Genomic DNA, 19,807 nt, shown 5'->3' with positions numbered 1-19,807 from the left:
GATAAAATTCTGAAAATCTTATTACGTTCATGTACAACCTACTTTCAATAGAGCAAGCATTCTGCTGACGCAAGGGATTTTTATACTATAACTCTTTGAGACAGTCCCTACTGATTGTGAGATGAAAACCATAAAAAGTAAAGGAAGAGTGCTTTCGAGGTGTGCCGCTTTTTTGTGCTCAAACCCAGATGCTATTAACCTCCATCCATGTTTCAAGCGGACTGGAGACTTGTTGTCGTCTGCAGCATCCGTCTACCGTTGCGGCACCATCTTTCGCGCGTTACTCGGTGGCTTTTGTGAAAACCGTTATGATGTATTCAGTTGATACCCACAATGCCTGCCTGTCTCTTGGGTTGATTAATATGCTCTCCTGGAGTATAAGTTGCGAATCCTTTCAACGTCTACACTTGCAAAAGTAAAAAGATTTTCGGGGCCATTCACGTGTTTGACCTGATGCGGCTTTATTTTTTTTAGCAGGTACGTCAGGAATGGCACTTCTCACTCCAGAGAGTAGTGCTGAATGATGTTTTCATCAATTCATTATTTTGGAATGGAATTTTTGAAATAGATTTATTTAGTGTATAGGAGGGAAGAGTTTTATAATGGTTGAAGGAGGTTTTGATATCTTGGTGTGTTGATTGGACGCCGTTTACCATCTGTTTATCGTAACGGTGTTTTTGTCTCATGTTTTCGTGGTATGTGTTACCTTTCAAACAGGAAATATGCCTCAAGATGGATACAGATCAACCGTCCAGATGATAATTTCTTTTCACGGTCTGATGAATGGGTCAATGTAACCTTAGTAGCCTCCAACACTTATCGATAATAACTGTGGCTTTCTTCTTGGAGATAGACGTGCCTGACGAAATATTCGATGTGTCAGTGATTTTCCATTGATTAAAGCTGAAATAATCCAATTTAATCCCATAGACACTAGGATAATTACTCGGCGATCTGCAGGTCTAATTCTGATTGAGTTAGTCATCAGACTATTGTATATTGTGCACGGATTCGTAGAAATTCCGTAATATTATGGTCTGGAATTCATCCAAGTCCAAAGATACAAGTATTGTTTTCGAATACAAAATCAGAGAGATTCTAATAATTCTAGTTATCTGTTTGAGCGCATCGAATTCTCCTGTATCAGTAGAAATGAAGAATAATCTACTGTCCACTGCTATAATATTGGACGGTACAAGAGAGGGTGCTTAGTTCCATTAACCGTGTTCCTCGAGCTTTCGTTCAATTCAGTTGCATTTATACCGAAATGAGTGTTTCGCTCGCTCTCAAAAGAATTCTATGCTACGGGCCCTCCTTTTGCCTACCCTTCTCTCCATCAGAGTAAATAAACAGAAGAGCGCTCAAGTTGGCTGCGCATTAGCCAAAAGCTGAAGCAAATATTAAAACCACAACTTCAGTATCGAAAGGGAGAATTGAAATGGTCAGCATATGAAGCCCTTATGAATACATTTTATTAGAGCCTAATAATTGTGAGGAAGATGAGTTTTTTCAAGGTGGAAGGAAATCTTGATATCCAGGTGTATCGATTGGACTACCTTTCTCCTATATTTATCCTAACGGTGTTTTTATCCTATTTTTTTGTGGTGTTCCCAAACGAAAAAATATTACTCAAGCAGGAGACCGATCAAAAGCTACCTACTATTTGTGAGTATTTAAATAAGGGGAAATAGAGTTTTCAATGGAAACAAACAGTATGAAAACAAACACTATCAACGCAGACAGCCAGTCATACCCATCTCACGTGCCCTCTAATTTTGCCATTTCCCTCTTGGTCACCTGCGCAGAAGCCGTTTATGTGAACCTGTTTAAATTTACTCCGGTTTACTTTGAGTTATGATGTACAAACCCCATAGACTCTCCCTTGGACCCCAGGGGATTAAGGTCGTTGTTTTGGGGGAGGTGGGCGTTCATTATATACCGCGGCGCGGCCGCGACGCCTTGGAGGTACGCACTAACTCTTAGTACATGAGGTATGATATGGATAGACAAGTTTATTCCCGATTTTTATTATTTATTTTTAAATATTGTTAATTAATTTGGTGAAATACACCAGTGTTTATTCAACATATGGAGTTAGGACTCTTACCTTTAGCTTGTTTGACATTTACGTAAATCCAAGCCCTTAGAAGTGATGTCCCCAACGAACCCGTAACCTATGGGTTAGCAGGCGAGTACGTTAACCCTGAGCTACCGAGGCTGGCAATAACAATATTTAATGGGCTTTCGCGGTGTGGTGAAGATTCAGCGGAGAGGTTTACGGGATATGCACCGCGTGTGTCAGAAGAAGCCCGCTACATTTCCGGCGAAACTGTCATCTACGAAGATGGACAGACGCGGTGCATATCCCGTGAATTTCTCCGCTGAATAAGTGTTAATTGTAGAGCCACCTCAAAGATTGCCATCTTTTCAATTCTTCCAGTCCGCCACAAGAGCCAGTAGCGTTTGCGGCCCGCTCGCACATGCGTAAGAGAATACGTTGGACATGCGCACTCTCGCATTTCGTCGCCTCGGAAGCGTGCGTACGGCGGCGGCCAGCGACGTCGAGCTCGTTGGCGCGCGCGGGCGACTCGATTCCTTTAAGGAGTCTCCCCCCGCGATCCATCACGCGCCCGCCTCACCCTCCGCGGCGTGTCCTTCGCCACTCGCAGAAGAGCATCGCCTCCCGTGCGCGCCCCCTCCTCATTTTCCACACGTCCTGGCTCTTCGGCATACATTATACGCCTCGCGTGCTATCCGTCCACGAGTCTCGGTTTCTTTTATTTCTTTCGTTTGTGTACATATTTTTATTATTCTCGTCGCGATCTCTTCTGCTCTGCGCGTCATCCATCCTTCTTTTCACTCTCTCTAAGGTGTTAACAAAAAAATAACCTGGCTTCTTTATTCTGATTTGGTTGCTAGCCACGGCTGTTGCTTGCGAAGCGAACTTGTATGTCTGCTTGCCCCAAGCTCTAAATTTCATATTACATTAGTGTCAAGGTGTCATTTTGTGCATGTGTAGGACACACGGCTATTTGCACCGGTACACAGCCGTATGTTTCAGGCACATGGTTCAGTATCTCCAGAAGGTATAAGATATTCGGAATTCAATTCGGGCGAGAAAGGTGCCAAAAATAGAGGTCACCTTAGCGGTAGATTCCAGTGTTTACTTGGCGTTTGAGAGCTTTCATCACGTAATCCACCCATATTTAGGATTTCACTTCGAAAGTGCCTTTCTTGTCATAAGGATTGAATAATTTTACCCAAGTTTTAGCTACTTTTAATCAATAAATGCTATCCATGGCGAATCTCTCTTATTCTATTGCATATTTGCAATGATTCCCAGCGAAGGATATGTTATTGTTTTCAATCAATTGACACGTTAGAGGATTACCTGTTATTATTTGGTGCATTTGAAGGAGTTTTGCGATACATGTAATTACTTAATTGTTCCAATGAGTCCAATCCAAAGGTGTTATGCATGTAAATGGTTACATTGCATTCATCTCGAGTATTCTTGGTCTCATGTTTGTCCTAGTCCTTCAGTGGTAAACCCTTGTTGGTTCCAACCTGTTATGGTTATCTGGCACCCTGATATGTCTTTCCATAAATGCTATTATGTCGCATCGTCTTCATATCTTTAGATACAAATTTCCTCTTGATTGCCTGATTATCGTACTTATCAGTGGTATCATGTTATAACTGAGCTTAGAGCATAAGAGGTTAAAAAATAAAGAATCTAGCTCTATAAGATAATTTTTTTCTTAAGCCTAATTCAAGACATTTTTTATAATGCACTAAGTACCTGAAAAACTTTTCTGTGTGCTTTGAAGGTAATTACTTCTACGTTTTGTCTCGTAAGTTTAGTAACATGATATATATATATATAAGGCTATAGATAAGGCTCGAGTAAAAGTCAGTTTCGGCGGAACAGAAATAAATGCTCTATTTGAAGCGCTCATCAAAAATGAAGTGATGATTTAGTTTAGAAAATGCATCTTTATTAAAAAACGTAAAAATATGTTAACTATCAATCGCACGAAATTTTTTGACTTATTCGTTGCCTCCTATTTCCTCCCCTCATCTTATCCTTCCACTTTACAGGTGCATTACTTTTAAAATTGCATAAAAAAATTAAAAAAACTTCCTATTGCATTTTCCAATCGCCTTTTATTCTATTTTTTCTTTGGAAATTCACTGATGTTTGCATGGATTAGGATAATATATATTTATTCTGGCCCTTATTTCAAATCTCTCCCATACAATTGTGAGTCTTTGAAAAGAATGATGCAAAGAATGAAAACTTGTTACATCTTTTGATGGAAATTCTATGAATGCAGACTTTCGCCTTTAAAAATAAATTATATATAGGAAGGAATTAGATTTTTATTTTTTCAAATTACCCGTCATAGAATAATCTCCTTTAAAAATAATTATCTTCCGTAATCTGTTTTTAGCTGCTGACACCAGAAATACATTTTCTGTGCCTTAAAGAATGAAAACTTCTGTAAGACACAGAAAAAAGATTTCGTACGAAAAAATAATGGTGCATGGCTGCAATTAGGTGGTAAGTTACTCAATGATATTGTGATAACTTGCGACTCAAACGTTTCAAATTGGATTACACTTGATTTCAATGGAAAATGTGACCGAAATTAATCTCGCGCAATGCGAAATGTTACACCCAACCTTTATTTATTAAATTTTATTTCTGTCTCTCTCCTAATCCAAGTTTACTATTTTTAATTTTAACCATATGATTTCCATTGAAACATCCTTTGTTTGCAACTGTCGAAATTCTTATTAAAAATTTCAAGTTCTTGTGACTAGGGATGTCTTTGCAGTAATTACTTAATTTTAATGGGAAAACCAATTATTGCAAGTATTTTATAGCATAAAAGCTTCGAGACAGATTTTTCGAAGGGCTAATAGATGGCAAAAATTAACTGTAAGAATAAGGATGGATACATTGGCGTGTTTGAAGCACGTCAAATCAATGACTTATATAAAATAAAATATTTAGCTGGCGAGGATTTAGAGAGACATATAGCAAAACAATCTTTGGTTTAATTACTTTAGAGTATAATTTTTGCTACTTTTTATTACTCATTCCCTAGATTACATTGCTCTAAAATAATTGCAGTAGCAACAAAATTTTATGAGCTCAAATTTTCTCTTCTTCCAGCATAATTTCATTGCATACAGACCTTCTCTCGAATTTCTGTATTAATATTTACACCTCCAATCATTCTTCCTTCAATCGATGCAGTTAGATAAATTGCAAACATGAATGGCCATCGACTGAACTATTACTACCTGCTTAAATCGCCTCTTGAAGGTGTTTTTTTTTTTTCTCTGAAAATAATTAACAAAGTACGCAATTACATTTGTCTTTGCCTAATCGCAAGTATGTGAAACTTTCATATCAAATTTTATTATGGTCTACTAATCCAGTATCACGTCTTTGGATTTATCACAGCTTGGAATTCGGCAATGCTTGATTTCATTCCGGTATCCACGATCTAGGTTTCATGCAAACTTGATGTTCGTTCTTATTTTTGAAATATGTGGAAAAAAAACTCTTGCTTCTTAGAAAACTCAACCAGTGCGATTCGAAGAAGCCTGCATCTATGAGCTCCTCTAAAAATAACGCGCATCCAGCCCCTCAGTGCTTGATCGCGTTGAAATATTTCCGAGAAAACTTTGCCATTTTTAAAACGTTTTAGTGCTTGAAGCTGGTTTTGCAGCCATTAGTACTATTCATGAACTCTAAGCGGATGAGTTCATTAAAAGCTTTGGCGAAAAAATACAGTCATGGAGGAGTGGTGTCGTAGTAGTCTGTGTGTTTCCTTTCGTGATGAGGACAATGACCCGGGGAGCGCGAGCCGTGTGGAATCAAGTAGCCGTGGAGTGCGGCATCCCCCTGCCTCCTCCCGCCTTGCCTCTAGGTGAGGAGGGTGTACACCGCGGCGACTGCAGAGGAGGTCTCGGCATCTTCACCTCCTCCGCCGCCCCCCTGGCTACACACCCTCGCCGCCCAAGACCCCGCTCCCCAGGTATCCCCCGGGGGGTTTCTTCTAGCCGAGAGGGTGCCCGCTCCGCTTCACCGGAGGATATTGACATTTGACCAAGGTTACAACCGATGCCTCACACGAGCAGATATGTGATGCATGTGGTAAACAACACAGCCAACCTGCTTTCAACCCTTCCCTCCCTCCCGTCCCGCCTCTGCCCCCCTCCTCCTCTGGTGGAGCTCTCTCTCCTTCCCCACCTCCCATTCAGACTGTTTCCCCTGATTCACTTCCCCAATGAGGATTCTTCGTGCGCTCCATTGGCGGTTGGCGGGATCTGGTTAGTGTGGTGCCTGGAATCCCCTTCCATACAGCCCTGGCTAGAATACCTGCGGGCAAATGTGTTTACTAGTGAAACAACTGACTTGTGTAGGGTTGATGTAGAAGCAATTTCAGGTACAGTTGTCGCGTGAACTTGAAACTGAGGTCAACTCGGGGGCTTCATTGGAAAATCGGCTGAAACAGACACCTGGTTTCTATTTATATATATTATTCCTAAACGATATTTACTTGACAAAACTATCACTTTGACTTGAATCCTGGTTTACCTTCTTCGTAAATCGCGATGTTGTACGTGATAAATAACATTTTCCATTTGTAAATAATTTTGTACTCAATGTAGAACAAAATTCGACTGCATAGTACTAGAATGGTCTCATTCTTTCCCAGCGTATATAATCGTGGAAGGTTACTCGGGTATTCCACCGGTTCAGGTTCTCCAACTTCATCTCGGCCTTTCATGATGCACAGCACTAAGTTACTACTATCCAAAAGATCACGATTAATATGTAAATATTGATTAATGTAACATAAACTTATCGTCGTTTACATGCTATTTATTCTCTCCTTCTAGAACATTGAGAATTTAATGTATTTCTGTATTTCAATTCAAATTCATAATTGATACTTCTTTGTTCCTTCATGGTGGTACCAGGTGCTTCATAGCCTTTATTCGAACGTAAGAGCCAAACAAATGACTGGCAAATGGCTCTTCCGAGATGATATCTCGCTTGACCTTCTTGCCTCGAGTAGGCCAGCGAAAATATAATCTTGGTTTCTCTTGGTAATTACTTCATTCATGAAAGCAACCTACCTGCCTATATTGAATGGCGCAAAAGCCAAAAATTTCCGTCTTCCTCGATGGATATCTTCCCTGGTGTTTGTAGCTCGTTGACGTTCAGTGAGATCACTCACGCAGAGTGGTATGGATGGAAAATGAAATGAATGGAAGGAAAACTTCTGGCTGAAGATGGAGACGATGATGTTGACGCTTATAACCCGGTCGCATTCCCGAGTGGAAACACTCGTATTTTCTTTTCCTCAGGATTTTTTTCTCCTTCTAAACCAGTCGTAACTGAGTGTTCAGTAAGCGTGCTGAATTCTAAGAGATTTGTTCTCACCTAATGTATTCGAAGAGGAGATGATATGGTCACCTCCATTGAAAGTGCTCAGCCGGTTAATGACCTTTACCAGTTAGTGCGAGTATTTCCGGAAAATGATTTCATCGCACGTGATGTGCAGACGATCTCATGTAAATGTGTGATGTTTTGTGTTGCTAAGTTTTTGCTTTTGTCTTGTATTATCAAACTCGTTTTCCTGTATTAGATCCGTAATTTGGAGTAAAATTATGATATGCCATGGTATTAATGACTCCTTGTCTCCTAATGAACTGGTAAATGAAGATTGAAATAAGGAAAAATATTTATTTATTAATTGGAATATTCTTAACAGCATAATATTTTGATGAAGAATTTAAATAGGTATTATTCATGCACCAGCGTATATTCTATGAATAGCGATGAGGATTCTGACGAATAAACCATACTAATCAAAACTATCCTGTCTTAATTCATCATATATGCGAACTTGTGCACAAGGATGGAAAAATTCTTCACTGTAAAAGGCATGAGCTAAAGCGTCACAGTAAAGGTAAACTTTTTCATTTCGCTAACTATAAAATTATTGGTTAAATTCAGACTAAACACGAATTAAAAAATCCAGCTGAGAATGAATTAAGATCAAATTTTAAAATCCGCTGGATTAGGTGCCAATGAAACTCGGTTTTGATTTCAGTCTACATTAAATTCATGTCCATTGCAGTAATTTTTTGAATTTCAAAGCAAAGTTTTTTCACCGTTTAACAAGGTTTTATACCAAGCCTGAAATGTTTAAGTCAGTTTTGATCATATTAAAAGGGGAGGAATATTTTGAAGACTCACGATATAGACTGGCTAGGAGGAATGCATCAACTTAAAAAATACTATGATAACTTTGAAAGCGAAAGCTTACTTTTGATTTTGCCAATTTAAATGCACTTAGTGAGATTAATATCAAAATTTACATATTAATCCAGGGAGATCCATTAGTTATTTCGGAACTAATCCCGAGCTCGTTCTTGGGGAAGACGTAGACTTAAGATGATGCATCGCTAAAATGGCCAAGATGTTGATCGGATGCTGAAATCGGGCTGTGCGTGATTCTTTCCACATTTCGTTGTGCGTTGTACATTCTGCTGCCCTCTTGGAATCGGTATCGAAATGCAGTCCTCTGCCAAAAACAAGACGTGCCAAGGCCGACGGTGCGAAAGATACCTACATACATTTCGCCATGGCCCACGAGACCTCGAAGGATTTTTCAAGTCGCGTGAGGTAGATTGGCTTAATATTTATTATCTAGGAATTTCCTTTGAATGCAATGCATTTGTTGATTCGAGAGCGATTGATTATTGAATGAATAATTCGATAAAATGTGGATAGTTACCTCCCGCCTCGATATTTCTCCATTTATTTTTCTGCGCGATGGGATATTGAGGGGAATACATAAAAGAGTAAAACATTATACGGATATAATAACTATAGGACCATTGAGGTGGCTGGGCAGTATTTGAGGGCTGCGGTCATAAATCTTATCTTTGCCTTAAATTAATTTTTTGAGTGCCTAATTGCTGATCACTACCATCATTTTATTGTTGGCTATTTCGATTACACTTCATGAAATATTTTTCAGCTCTCAGAATTTACCGGAACAAAAACCCAATTGCACTGTTCGTACGGCACTACTCCATTTTATTATCAATCATTTTTTTTCATTTCATTTTTCATTTTCGTTTTAATTCATTCTCTCCCCATTACGCTCTACTTCTCGTATTTATTATGATATTTAGATGGACTTTTTGCGAAACAAAGAGCATCTACTTTGAGAATATTCTATTACGCTGGCTTAATTTACGATTTGCTTTGCTATATCTTTCCTTATTGATACTGATATTCCGTAAATATATCATCACACAATCCTTAAAGATATACATTTGCAATTACAGCGAAAAGCCGCTTTGATAACGAATATTAATTTGCTCTCCAAACTTTAAGCTAATGTGCTCCAAACTTTAATTGATATGCTATTTAAATTAGATAAATTTGAAGTACTATTTACAAAATATTGCGTTTTGGATCAAAATTAGATTTATATGGATTATGGATAAATAGTATAGATCCAAATGGATTGGTATTTTCATTTGCACATGCATGATTAATTCCAATTTGCAATAAGATTGACTGCTTATCTTTTCAAAACCACAGGTTGGCCGTGTAACCTCCCAAACTCCTTGAGAATATGACTGTCAATATCCTTAATACGTATATGATAGCTAAAATAACCAGTCCCAAATTTTATCTTAGGTTCAAACCTTCCTTCTCAGTATTTTTTGGATCCATTTTTGCCTGCTTGTAATATTCTGATGTCTATTGATTAATTTAGGAATGAGTAGCAAATTTTATATCGATGCATATCAATATAACCACCATTATGTAACACTATCTATCTTTGTCCATGCTCCTATACCATGATACAGCATAGCACAGGTCATAAAGAAATTGAAAATTGTCGCGTAAGATGTTTGCTTCTTGCGCGAAACTCGTATTATTTCCACGGGGAAATTCTTATGAATCGACCACGGTCAATGACTCCCTCCACACTTGCAACGCATATCTTCTAAGTCTCTTACTTACGTTCAATGATCACAGCATCGTCCGTCTCGTAGGTTCGGTACACGGGCGCCTTCTTGTCGAGATCGGCCGAGGTGAGGCAGGGGAGGATGGCAATGACGAGGGGCAAAGATATCAGCAGCAGAAGTCGAGGAGGAGGGAACCTGCTAGGGTATCTAGTCCAAGGCACGTTGTGCTCCCGGCGGGCCATGGTCCATTGGTGTCACGCTGCCTCGCACTCTTTTGCCTATCACAGCTTTGAAAAAAGAACAGCACAGCACCTTTACGACGGACGTTGAAGTCACCACCTTTCGGGTCAATCAATCACAACTCGAGAGGTCGCTCGCCGGTCGTTTTTTGTTCCGAAGGATAGATGGGATACACTGTGTGTGTGGCTCAGCAAACGGGCTTCGTCCCGATCCAAAACCGCCCACCTTTCCGTCTGTTCCCCTGGCGACGAAGTACTAGTACTTATAAAAAACACCGTCTTATCTTCTCCGCGACCGGATCGGCTCTGACTGCCAAAGATAGTGCCGTGGTGCCTTTTATAAACGTTTTGCGACCTCCCCCGCTCTACCCCCTCTCCGCACTTTCCCCTCCATCCCCCCACTCCACCGGTCACTTTCCCCCCTTTCTCACTCCTCTAGTTCTTTCTCCGTAGGGGCCCTCCGTTATAATTCCAAGTCTCTCCATCCCTCCTCCTTCCATCTCTCCGACCATCTTCTTCTTCCTCTCATCCTCCTTTGCCACCTCCCTCCTTCCCTCAACTCATCCCCTTCCCACTCCAGACTATCCACCTCCCACTCTCCCCCTCCTTTCTCCTCAGCGGTGTCTACTTTGCAGGTCTCCTCCTACGCCCCTCTCCGGTTTTCCATGCTCTTCCACCTCCTTCTCAACCGCCTCCAAATCTTTCTCCGTCTCTCTATCTCTCTCTCCTCTTCTTGAGCCCTCAGGACCTCTCCCACTCTTGCCAAAAAAATCCGCCCCATGCCCTTGTTTCTATCCCCTAAGTGAGTGAGGTCCCACTTCTTCCTCATCGTGTGATCAGCCATTTATCATCTTCTTCTTCTTCTTCTTCCCTGAGTTGAGGATCGAAATCTAGACCTTGCCTAACTGTTCAGCACCCCAGCTCTGCCTCCGCGGATAATGTTCGTGGGTTTCTGGGTGCTACGAGTCAATTTCGTTCCCTTATGTCATAAAATGTGATTTATTGCTAGCAAAGGCCTACTGATATGGGGAATCGCGCTTTCATCGTGTTAAGCTAAAGATAAGGACATGGATATGCTAAATACTAACTGTCCAGTATTTTTTGCGATTAATGTAATGGATTAAGGATAGATTTTTGGTGAGCAATAAATGTAGACTTTTGCTAAGTCTAACTCAATAGCTTGGTTTTAATATACCCATCGATAATGAATGCGTGGATACGTGGCTAAAGATGATATACGAATTCGCGACCTTGTGGTTGCCCACTTATCTCCTCATGGTATACTTCCATGTACATTTTTGATCCAATTAAACCCGGAAAGGAAAAATAAAGGGCAATAAATAATATGAAAGGCTGAAGTCACTGTGGTAGTATTCATTTCTAATTATAAAATATTCATCTCATCCCAAAATATTTACTAAATCCTTGGTGGTACACCAGGACAATTGTGAGTATAGCTGCTCCATATTCACTTCCTGGGTATCGCTACTCCAAATCCTTGCCTTAAGAAACACTCCGATTCGTGATTCCTTCCGACTAGACGGGAATACCTACTAATAATGAATGCGAACCCAATACCATTTTTCCAATGACCCTAGGCCGTATTCTACAATTGGTGTGATTCCATACGGCCATCCATAGTCTTTTACCGACTTAAATTTTATCAATATTTTTGAATTTACTTCTGGTAGGTTGGTCATCCAATTTTTCTAGCAGTCATGAAAGTAATTTGATCATGGAGTGGCTAAAAATGGAATGAGCTGGACAGTAATTTGGGCTGGTGTCATAAAACAATTGCCAGGTAATGCAATTTCTGTTACGATGACCGAAATATGGATGCATAGAATTTGTAATGCGTAGAACTATTTCCCTACATTTCTATTTGAAAGGCCAAACCCTTGCCAAACAAATATTTCAATTTCAAACAGGGAGAGAGTAATCTAAAGAGTATTCCTTCCCTTGATTTCATTGCTTCTCCGGAATAATCTCATTTTATAAGTGAAGTATGCTTCGCAAGCCTGTTTGTAGCATTTTATTGCTGTGTAATTTAACTATCTCTTACGGCTACGATATGCTTCATTCTGAGGGGCAATCAAAGAAATTTTGACTGTATAGAATTTGATGAGATCGCACCCTGGGGGCTGGTGGAGTTCACGGGGGTTTCCTATCATCTATTATTTGGGGTCGGTCCTTGGGGAAGGGGCGGGGCCTTCATGAACAGTAAGGCATTCACCCGTCCAAAAATTTTCCTAATGAAATTTTCTAATCATTGCCTTATATTTCTCTTTAATTGGCCCCAAACTTTAATGCCTATCATTCACTGGAAAAACAAAATATTAAAAAAATCGATTCTTTCTCCGTGCCGTCTTCAGTATTTTTACCTAAAACTACTAGCCTTATCATAGAATACTGTGTAATTACAAATTTAAGTATTTATAAAAGTTTTAGTTACCAAACTCTTCGGGTTGTGTTCTTTGACCAATAGGAATTTTTACAAGGCGGTTGGTAAGCCTAATTCCTCTATCCTTTTCGTTTATTAAAAAAGTCCCTCTCCTTTATTCCATTGATCTAGAGTTTTTGATAGTTATATCGATAGCATCGTTTAACAGACTGTTTATCATAAATAACTATGCTTCGGGTATAACGTGAGCTTGTAAGTAAAATATAGCAATAAGTCATTGTCTACTTCTATGTTATTAGGTTTCATTCCATTAACTCTAATGGTAAGCAATACTTTTCTTTAAATCAATCACTTTCAATTTGATTGAGCCTATGATTTTTATTTTGCATTGGCTCTTCCATAAACGATATCTGGTGACCTTGGTCTTCTCTTCGTGCCGCCAGTTCCTGGAGGTATAATAACAGAAATGGAGAATGGGACAATTTTCTAGTACACCCTCCTCCGATTGGTATTTAGCTATGCCATCTGTTCAATTTGCTCAGAATTCATGTGAGATTTGACTAATGACATGCAGGACTTAGTAATGATAAAAAAAACTAAATTAAATGAGGCACTATTCCTCTTACCGAAACTCTTATTCTTCGATCCGGTAAAATTTTGTTGTAATTATTTCCCGCCCTAAGAGAGGGCTTCAATTATTTATAGATTCATGACTATCTATTCTTTAGGCATTGAGTCGAGCATGTATAGACATTTATACACATACCAGTTTAGGGTACAATTATTTTAATTACCTTATGTTGTGATCCTCTCCCAATCGTTTTATAAATATATTTAGCCTTAATCAAATCACATCACAATCGATATTCATGTTAAATTCTTATAACTTAATACAGTTTAGATTTTTTATAGCTTCCGTAACATGCCCGCGGATTAATATTATTTCCATTGCATTGGTTAATTTTCTTAGTTCATCGGTTCTTACAAAACCCTCTATTGCTCCCGGTGAAACAGGTGATAAAATGTGAGACTCCATTTATTCTAAATCAAATTACGTATCTAACCGCATCGGTGACTACAAATTATACTGCAAGCAACTATAAAACTTCCCTTTGAAACATTTATGGAAATGCTCATCTTCTTGTTTAATGACCAAACCACTTTGCCCATACCTCGAGTTTTGTCTCGATCGTCATCGTGTGTTGCCGCAATTCGCCATGCTTTTCAATTTGCGTCTGGAATACCCCGTGTAATGGCCGGAAATCATCGGATTCGAGTCGCTCGCGGAAAAATTTCGGGACTCAGGAAGTGCCATAGCGTGAAATCCTTCTGCTGGCCCTCTCTCTTTCACGGGATGGCGATTAATAATCTTTTAGGAGGTAGACGTTTCCCCATTAGAGATAAAAGGGAGGAATAATACTGGATATGGAAATCCTTTGGGAAAATATGAGGAAATTAGTAAACCGGTGGAGTTTTACAGCTGTGTGTAGTCGTACTGGGGATGAAAAAAAATTAACGATAAAGTTTCCTTTGATCTAAAAATTCAATTGATTTTTAAAATTTTATCCAATAATTTCGTTTAATCTTCAGTTTTAAGAGGTATTAAAGCTCAATTAGCGTTCTTTGATATATATATTAATGGTTCATAAGCCAACGTGGTCGGATTAAGCCGCAAAGTTTTTCAAGAGGTTTCAGGAAAATTTGAGTAGTTCCTTTCGTTTCACAGAATATTCATGCATCCTAATCGATCCATCCATAACATCCAATAATGCCATGAATGATGTAGGTCCCAGAGTAATGCTCGAAGATGATGTAACCATAAGTTACTATATTTTGAGAAAAACCTGTCCAGAAATGGTAACTAGATAAAGTTATTTTAAAGGCAATACTTACAAACTTTCATTTTTAGCTTAAATTAGTTACCTTTTCGAAATTAATTAATTGATAGCTTTAAATGTTTAATTTGTCGAAATATTAAACTCTAGTCGGTTAATATGTTATTTCAATGCTGTCAAATTTTATAGAAGTAATTTTCAACTTTATCTGTATTTATCTTCAAAGATTAACTCTAATATTTTAACATATTTTTTCAGTTCTCTCAAATATAAGCGTAAGGCTTTAATTTTAACTTAAATTTCTTACTTTATCGTAAGAGTAATGGTCGTCTTTAACTGTGTAATTTCTACGAAGTCTAGCTTTAAATCTAATAAGATAATTTGTTGATTCTCCCAACTATGAGCGCAGTTCTTCGGTGATGATACGAAAAGATTAGTTTTTTTCGGTTCCGAGAAGCGAGCAGGTTTGTTTGGATACGCGGTGGAAGGAGGAGGAAGGAGGAGAGATAGAGAGAGAGAGAAAAAAGAGAGGAGCCGGCAGAGGCTGTTGGATGAAGTGGGACGTAGATGGGGGTTGTTGGGAGGAGGACCACTTGTTTTGTGGGGGAAGGGGTGAGGAATTGCATGGGCGGGGCCTCGACTTTGGTCGCGAGGTGAAGGAACGAATTCGAGGATCACCTCTTTGGCCGACCTCCTCCTCCTCCTCTTCGCCTTCCTCCTCCCCTTACAACCTCCCTGGACCCCACCTCCAAACTCCCTGTTTTACCACCCGACCACCCCACCCCTTGAGCAAACGGAAAAAAAATACACGCCCTTCGCGCCGGAGAGAGCGCTCCATTGTCCGTGATCCCTCGGCGGGAGAAGAATGGAGATCGTATAACTGAGGCCCTCGCGAGTGGATGTATTCTAAGAGGTCTTGGCGAATTTCCTCGCCAGCTCGGGATTTGGCTGCCGATTTTCATCCTTGTCTCTGATAGTTTTGCGGATATTTTTCAATTCACTTTAATATTTATAAACGGGCTTTCTGTCCTTCTCACAATGTTCCATGGCTATTTACGTACATTTAGAACATGGAAGTACAAAAAATGAGAAAAAGATATTTGTGTTTCATACAAATGCGGCTTCAAATGAAAAATCTTTATAAAATTATATCTGAAATAAGAATCTCAGGGAAGGAAAGAAAAGTTTCTAGGTCTTTATGTCGCTTCCAGAAAGTAGCACTCCATATTTGTTTGTATATATTGAGATTACGCAGATTTATTCATGTGGAAATTTTATTCGGATGCAGGAAAAAAATTGTATTCGTCTCTTATTTTCATGTAAATTTAAAGTATAAATAGTAATATAAACTCTATGCCTTGAAAATTCAAATAATGTCTCATCCGTATTATATGGTGGTTACATCTTGTCATTGCACATTCCAAATGTAGAGCGGCCCTGTAAATTTAATTAAATTTCTTGTATTCATGGCTGTTATTTGTGTTGAAAACTCATTTACCATGCCATTTGTCGATTTCTGAATGACTCTTTATTGTTATTAAATTCAGTCTTATATAAAGATTTTATGATAGATATTTGCATGTTCAGAAATTAAAACGTATCATTGATCTAAAATTCTCCGAGCCTTCAAATGCCTGGTGCATTTTGTAAGAGACTTTTAAAAACACGACATATGTACTTTCTTTTTGAATGCTGGTGAAATGAAATAAAAAAACAATTGTAAAACGATTTGCGAAAATATTTATAGTCTACGGTGAGATGACGTTCAAAGTGTTTCCCCATGAATCGCACTTTATCGAGCTAACCAGAACCGTTGCCACTTTAAAAAAGGCATGACTCATCTTATTACCGTTGTCCCACATCCATTCCACACCAAATCCGATTGAATTTTGTCGTCTGCGCAAGTTTTTTTCCGTCTTCAATAAAAGTATATGACCCAGACAAACTTCTCGAAAGTGAACTTTTCCCTTTTTACCGTTGAATAACTCGCTGAAAAAATGAAGGTTCTTGGCGAAATATGTGGACCTATTTTGTATATACTTAGCAGTTACACCAATATTTGCATTTCTATCATACCAACTCTTCATTTTTTCTTCTCAGTACCTTTGGTAATTTTGATTTTTCAACCAATATAAGCTAAATTGATAAGACTGTGATGATGAATTGTGAATTCATGTGTTCTAAAATTAGATCATAACTGCAATGGTGATAGAGCAATACTTGAGGAATTCCGTAAGATCGAGGGATCAGAGCCATGGCAAAATAAATCGAAAAGGCAGTCCCGTGGAGGCGAAGGACGAATTTTTTTCCGGGTGGCCGTGAAAATTGGCAGTCGGCGCTGGAGAGATGACCCCGGCCTTTGATGGGCTGGCTCGGAGGGAGAGAGCATGTGTTCTATGTGACTGCGTCCGTGTGGTTTCTGGATCCGGTTCTTAGCCTAGCGCCAGTGATATGAATATGTTCCAGCGTTTTGATCCGTGTGCATTTATTAATGTCGCCCATCTACAGTGATTCACGAGGTTTTTAAATCAAAATTTGTTGTTTCCTATGTCGGCGTTCGCCAATAGACATGTGAAGACTTATCGTGCAGGTTCCATAAATTAAACACGAAAATAATAGTCAGTCTATGTTTATAAATACATTCCCTTCACTTGGATTCTCTCTCACCAACGGGGATATCATAGACTTATTTTATTTTACGCGGTCTTAAGAGTGATGATTTGCTTGTTCATGTAATTTTGAATGATTATGAAATTTCGATCTATGTTCGTTGGTAATTAACGAGCATGCATTTAAGTATACCGGGACTAGCCACGGTGATAACTTTACGGGAGTCACCCGCAATGCACAATTGTGCGAAAAATCCACAGAGAAAAAATCATTCGCCTTGACCGGGATTCGAACCCGGATCCCTCGATTTCCGGCCGAGTGCTTTAGCCAGTTAAGCTACCGAGGCGTCATTCTTCCCTGTGGAAATTTGTGGACTATACCGGACATGGTGGTATGGACTGCCGAGCATATTATGCGACGAGCAGTCCAAATCGTGCGCATGGCGCCACAGCCGGAGGGTAAAGCCCGAACTTTGAACACAAGGGGTGTTCTCTCTTGACGAATTTAAGTATACCGGGACTAGCCACGGTGATAACTTTACGGGAGTCACCCGCAATGCACAATTGTGCGAAAAATCCACAGAGAAAAAATCATTCGCCTTGACCGGGATTCGAACCCGGATCCCTCGATTTCCGATAATTAGATTTTTCATCGTCACAGCCTGTTTAGAATTTCACCCTATTGTTTAACCATGTAATTGAGGAAATATTTTATGGAGCTCTTGAGAACATTCTGATTGACATGATAATGGCTTTTGGGTTGTTACAAATGACTTCTTTTAAATTGTTCAATACTAGTTATATGTATCCGTTGCGTTTTACGCTTTACATATTTTAATGTGTTGCATATCATATGAAAAGTAATATCGCTCTATAATTGTATTTAAATTGCCTTGTAGTTGGAAATATAATATTAAAAAATCCAACTACTTCGCATCCAGGTGAGTTGTTATCAATGATACCTTTCATTTTGTTCAATATTAATCGTAGGTGCTTTAAGATTTCCAACGCAGCATTTCGTGCGTATCCATCATAGTAATTCATATTCTTTTATAATTCCTTTTAAATAGCCGTGTTATTGAAATTTTGAATCTAATGCCAGTCCGTCAAGGAGCAGCGGCAATGGGTTTTCATTGCAGATAAATGCACTCGGGGCCATTGCTGGTGAAGAAGTCATTGCTTACAGATCTGGGTGGGAGGAAAAATAAATCACTGGCTTAAAAAGGTTCGCTATACATTCCATTCGCATTTTCATTTTTCTGCGGTTATTCGAGGTACAGCTGTCTTTGAATAGCCTTCGCGGTACATTTTTCCACGCACGAATTGCTATCAAGTACCTCAGGTCCTTAGAATTCTTTACCTCTTAAGCTCTTTACCTCAGGTCCTTAGAATTGGTATTTGAGCCGTGACAACTTATGCCTGACTTAATTTCAAAATATTTGACTTCAATTCGTTGATTAGTAATATGATGATTGTTTTTTCCTAACAATAAGATACAGTCTTTTCGTTATAAATTTAAAATACCGAGAATACGTCAATAAATATCTACATCACATAGAGCTATATTGAGATTTTGTGAATCATTTGTCGCGAAAAAATTGTTAAGCTTTTCAATATATTTAAAGAGTTCATATTACTATTGCTAGAAAAGGTGTTACGGATTTCTATGCCCTTTTTCAGAGTGAGTCGAGCACCTTCCCTCCATTGCAAAAATCTTTAGGGTATAGTTTTCTTTTATTTAGCCAGCTGGCGTTTTTTATTTGAACTAAAACTAATATTGCTCCATAATTGTATTTAAATTTTCTTGTAGTTGGAAATATAATTACATTGGAAATTATAGCTGCTTCGTATCGCATTTTTTACCTTTTGGTTTTATTGAAAATGATCTCAATTCACAATTTGTGGATCGAAATATATGTAAACGCTTTTCTTTGTTGCCAGCCACCATATACTTTTTATTGAACTTTTATTCCTTTTTTATTTTATTTGGGAAGAATATAGCGTAAAATGTTTCCATTTTTATAATTCTATTTGTTTTCTAATAGATACGGCTTGATTTCAAAATTATTAGGTCTGTATTCTAATGATTGATTGGAAATTGGAGTAAAATTTATTGCATTTATAATTTGAATTTTCGCTAATTTTTATTAACACTTTCTTTACCTAAGTTATTGATTCTCTGCTGAACTCGTTGAAGCTGCCTTTAATTTGGATAACCACGCCTTATAACAAATCTTATATGAGTATATTTGCAAATGAAAACTGTTTACCTCCTTGTCAGTTGAAAATGGTTGAATAAATGGAATTGCGACCCCAATAATTTCAGTATATGATTAGTCGTGGCATTCTCTTCTATCTGTTTCCGACCTGAATTCACGATTTCCTCCTTCAGCGAAAGCTCTATTTACAAAATCCGAAACGTATTTCAATGCGTTGGATTCGGAGAAAAAATTCGGCCCGCGACGCATGGCGCCAGTCTAACCGCCTCATTTTCGGCTGAAGACGCGTCGTGGCGGGTACTTTAATGAGGACTAATTTTTGTGATTTCGGAAAGACATGGACCATTGGTCAGAGAGAGAAGAAAACACAGGTGAATTTTTTCCGCATGCCATGATCATTTTTTGTCGTTTAGAGGAGGAAGAAAGAGTTTGGAAATGAAAAACTTGAGGGGAAACTAAGCAGCAGAGTTTCATTTAATTTTTA

The 19,807-nt window shown here is 38.8% G+C and overlaps 1 protein-coding gene across 1 annotated transcript in view; it reads right to left on the bottom strand.

The window, feature by feature from the left end:
• The window catches only part of LOC124157519 (clotting factor B-like), a 58,338-nt gene extending 47,759 nt beyond the window's left edge, over positions 1-10,579 (bottom strand). Inside the window, exon 1 of the mRNA XM_046532319.1 lies at positions 10,076-10,579. Coding sequence (XP_046388275.1) covers positions 10,076-10,262 — 187 coding nt within the window. The 5' untranslated portion in view covers positions 10,263-10,579. The remainder of the gene's footprint in view (positions 1-10,075) is intronic.
• Between the last annotated feature and the right edge of the window lie 9,228 nt (positions 10,580-19,807).

Source organism: Ischnura elegans, chromosome 4 (assembly GCF_921293095.1).
Source record: "Ischnura elegans chromosome 4, ioIscEleg1.1, whole genome shotgun sequence".
Lineage (NCBI taxonomy): Eukaryota > Metazoa > Arthropoda > Insecta > Odonata > Coenagrionidae > Ischnura > Ischnura elegans.
This window is presented reverse-complemented; position numbering and strand designations above follow the sequence as displayed.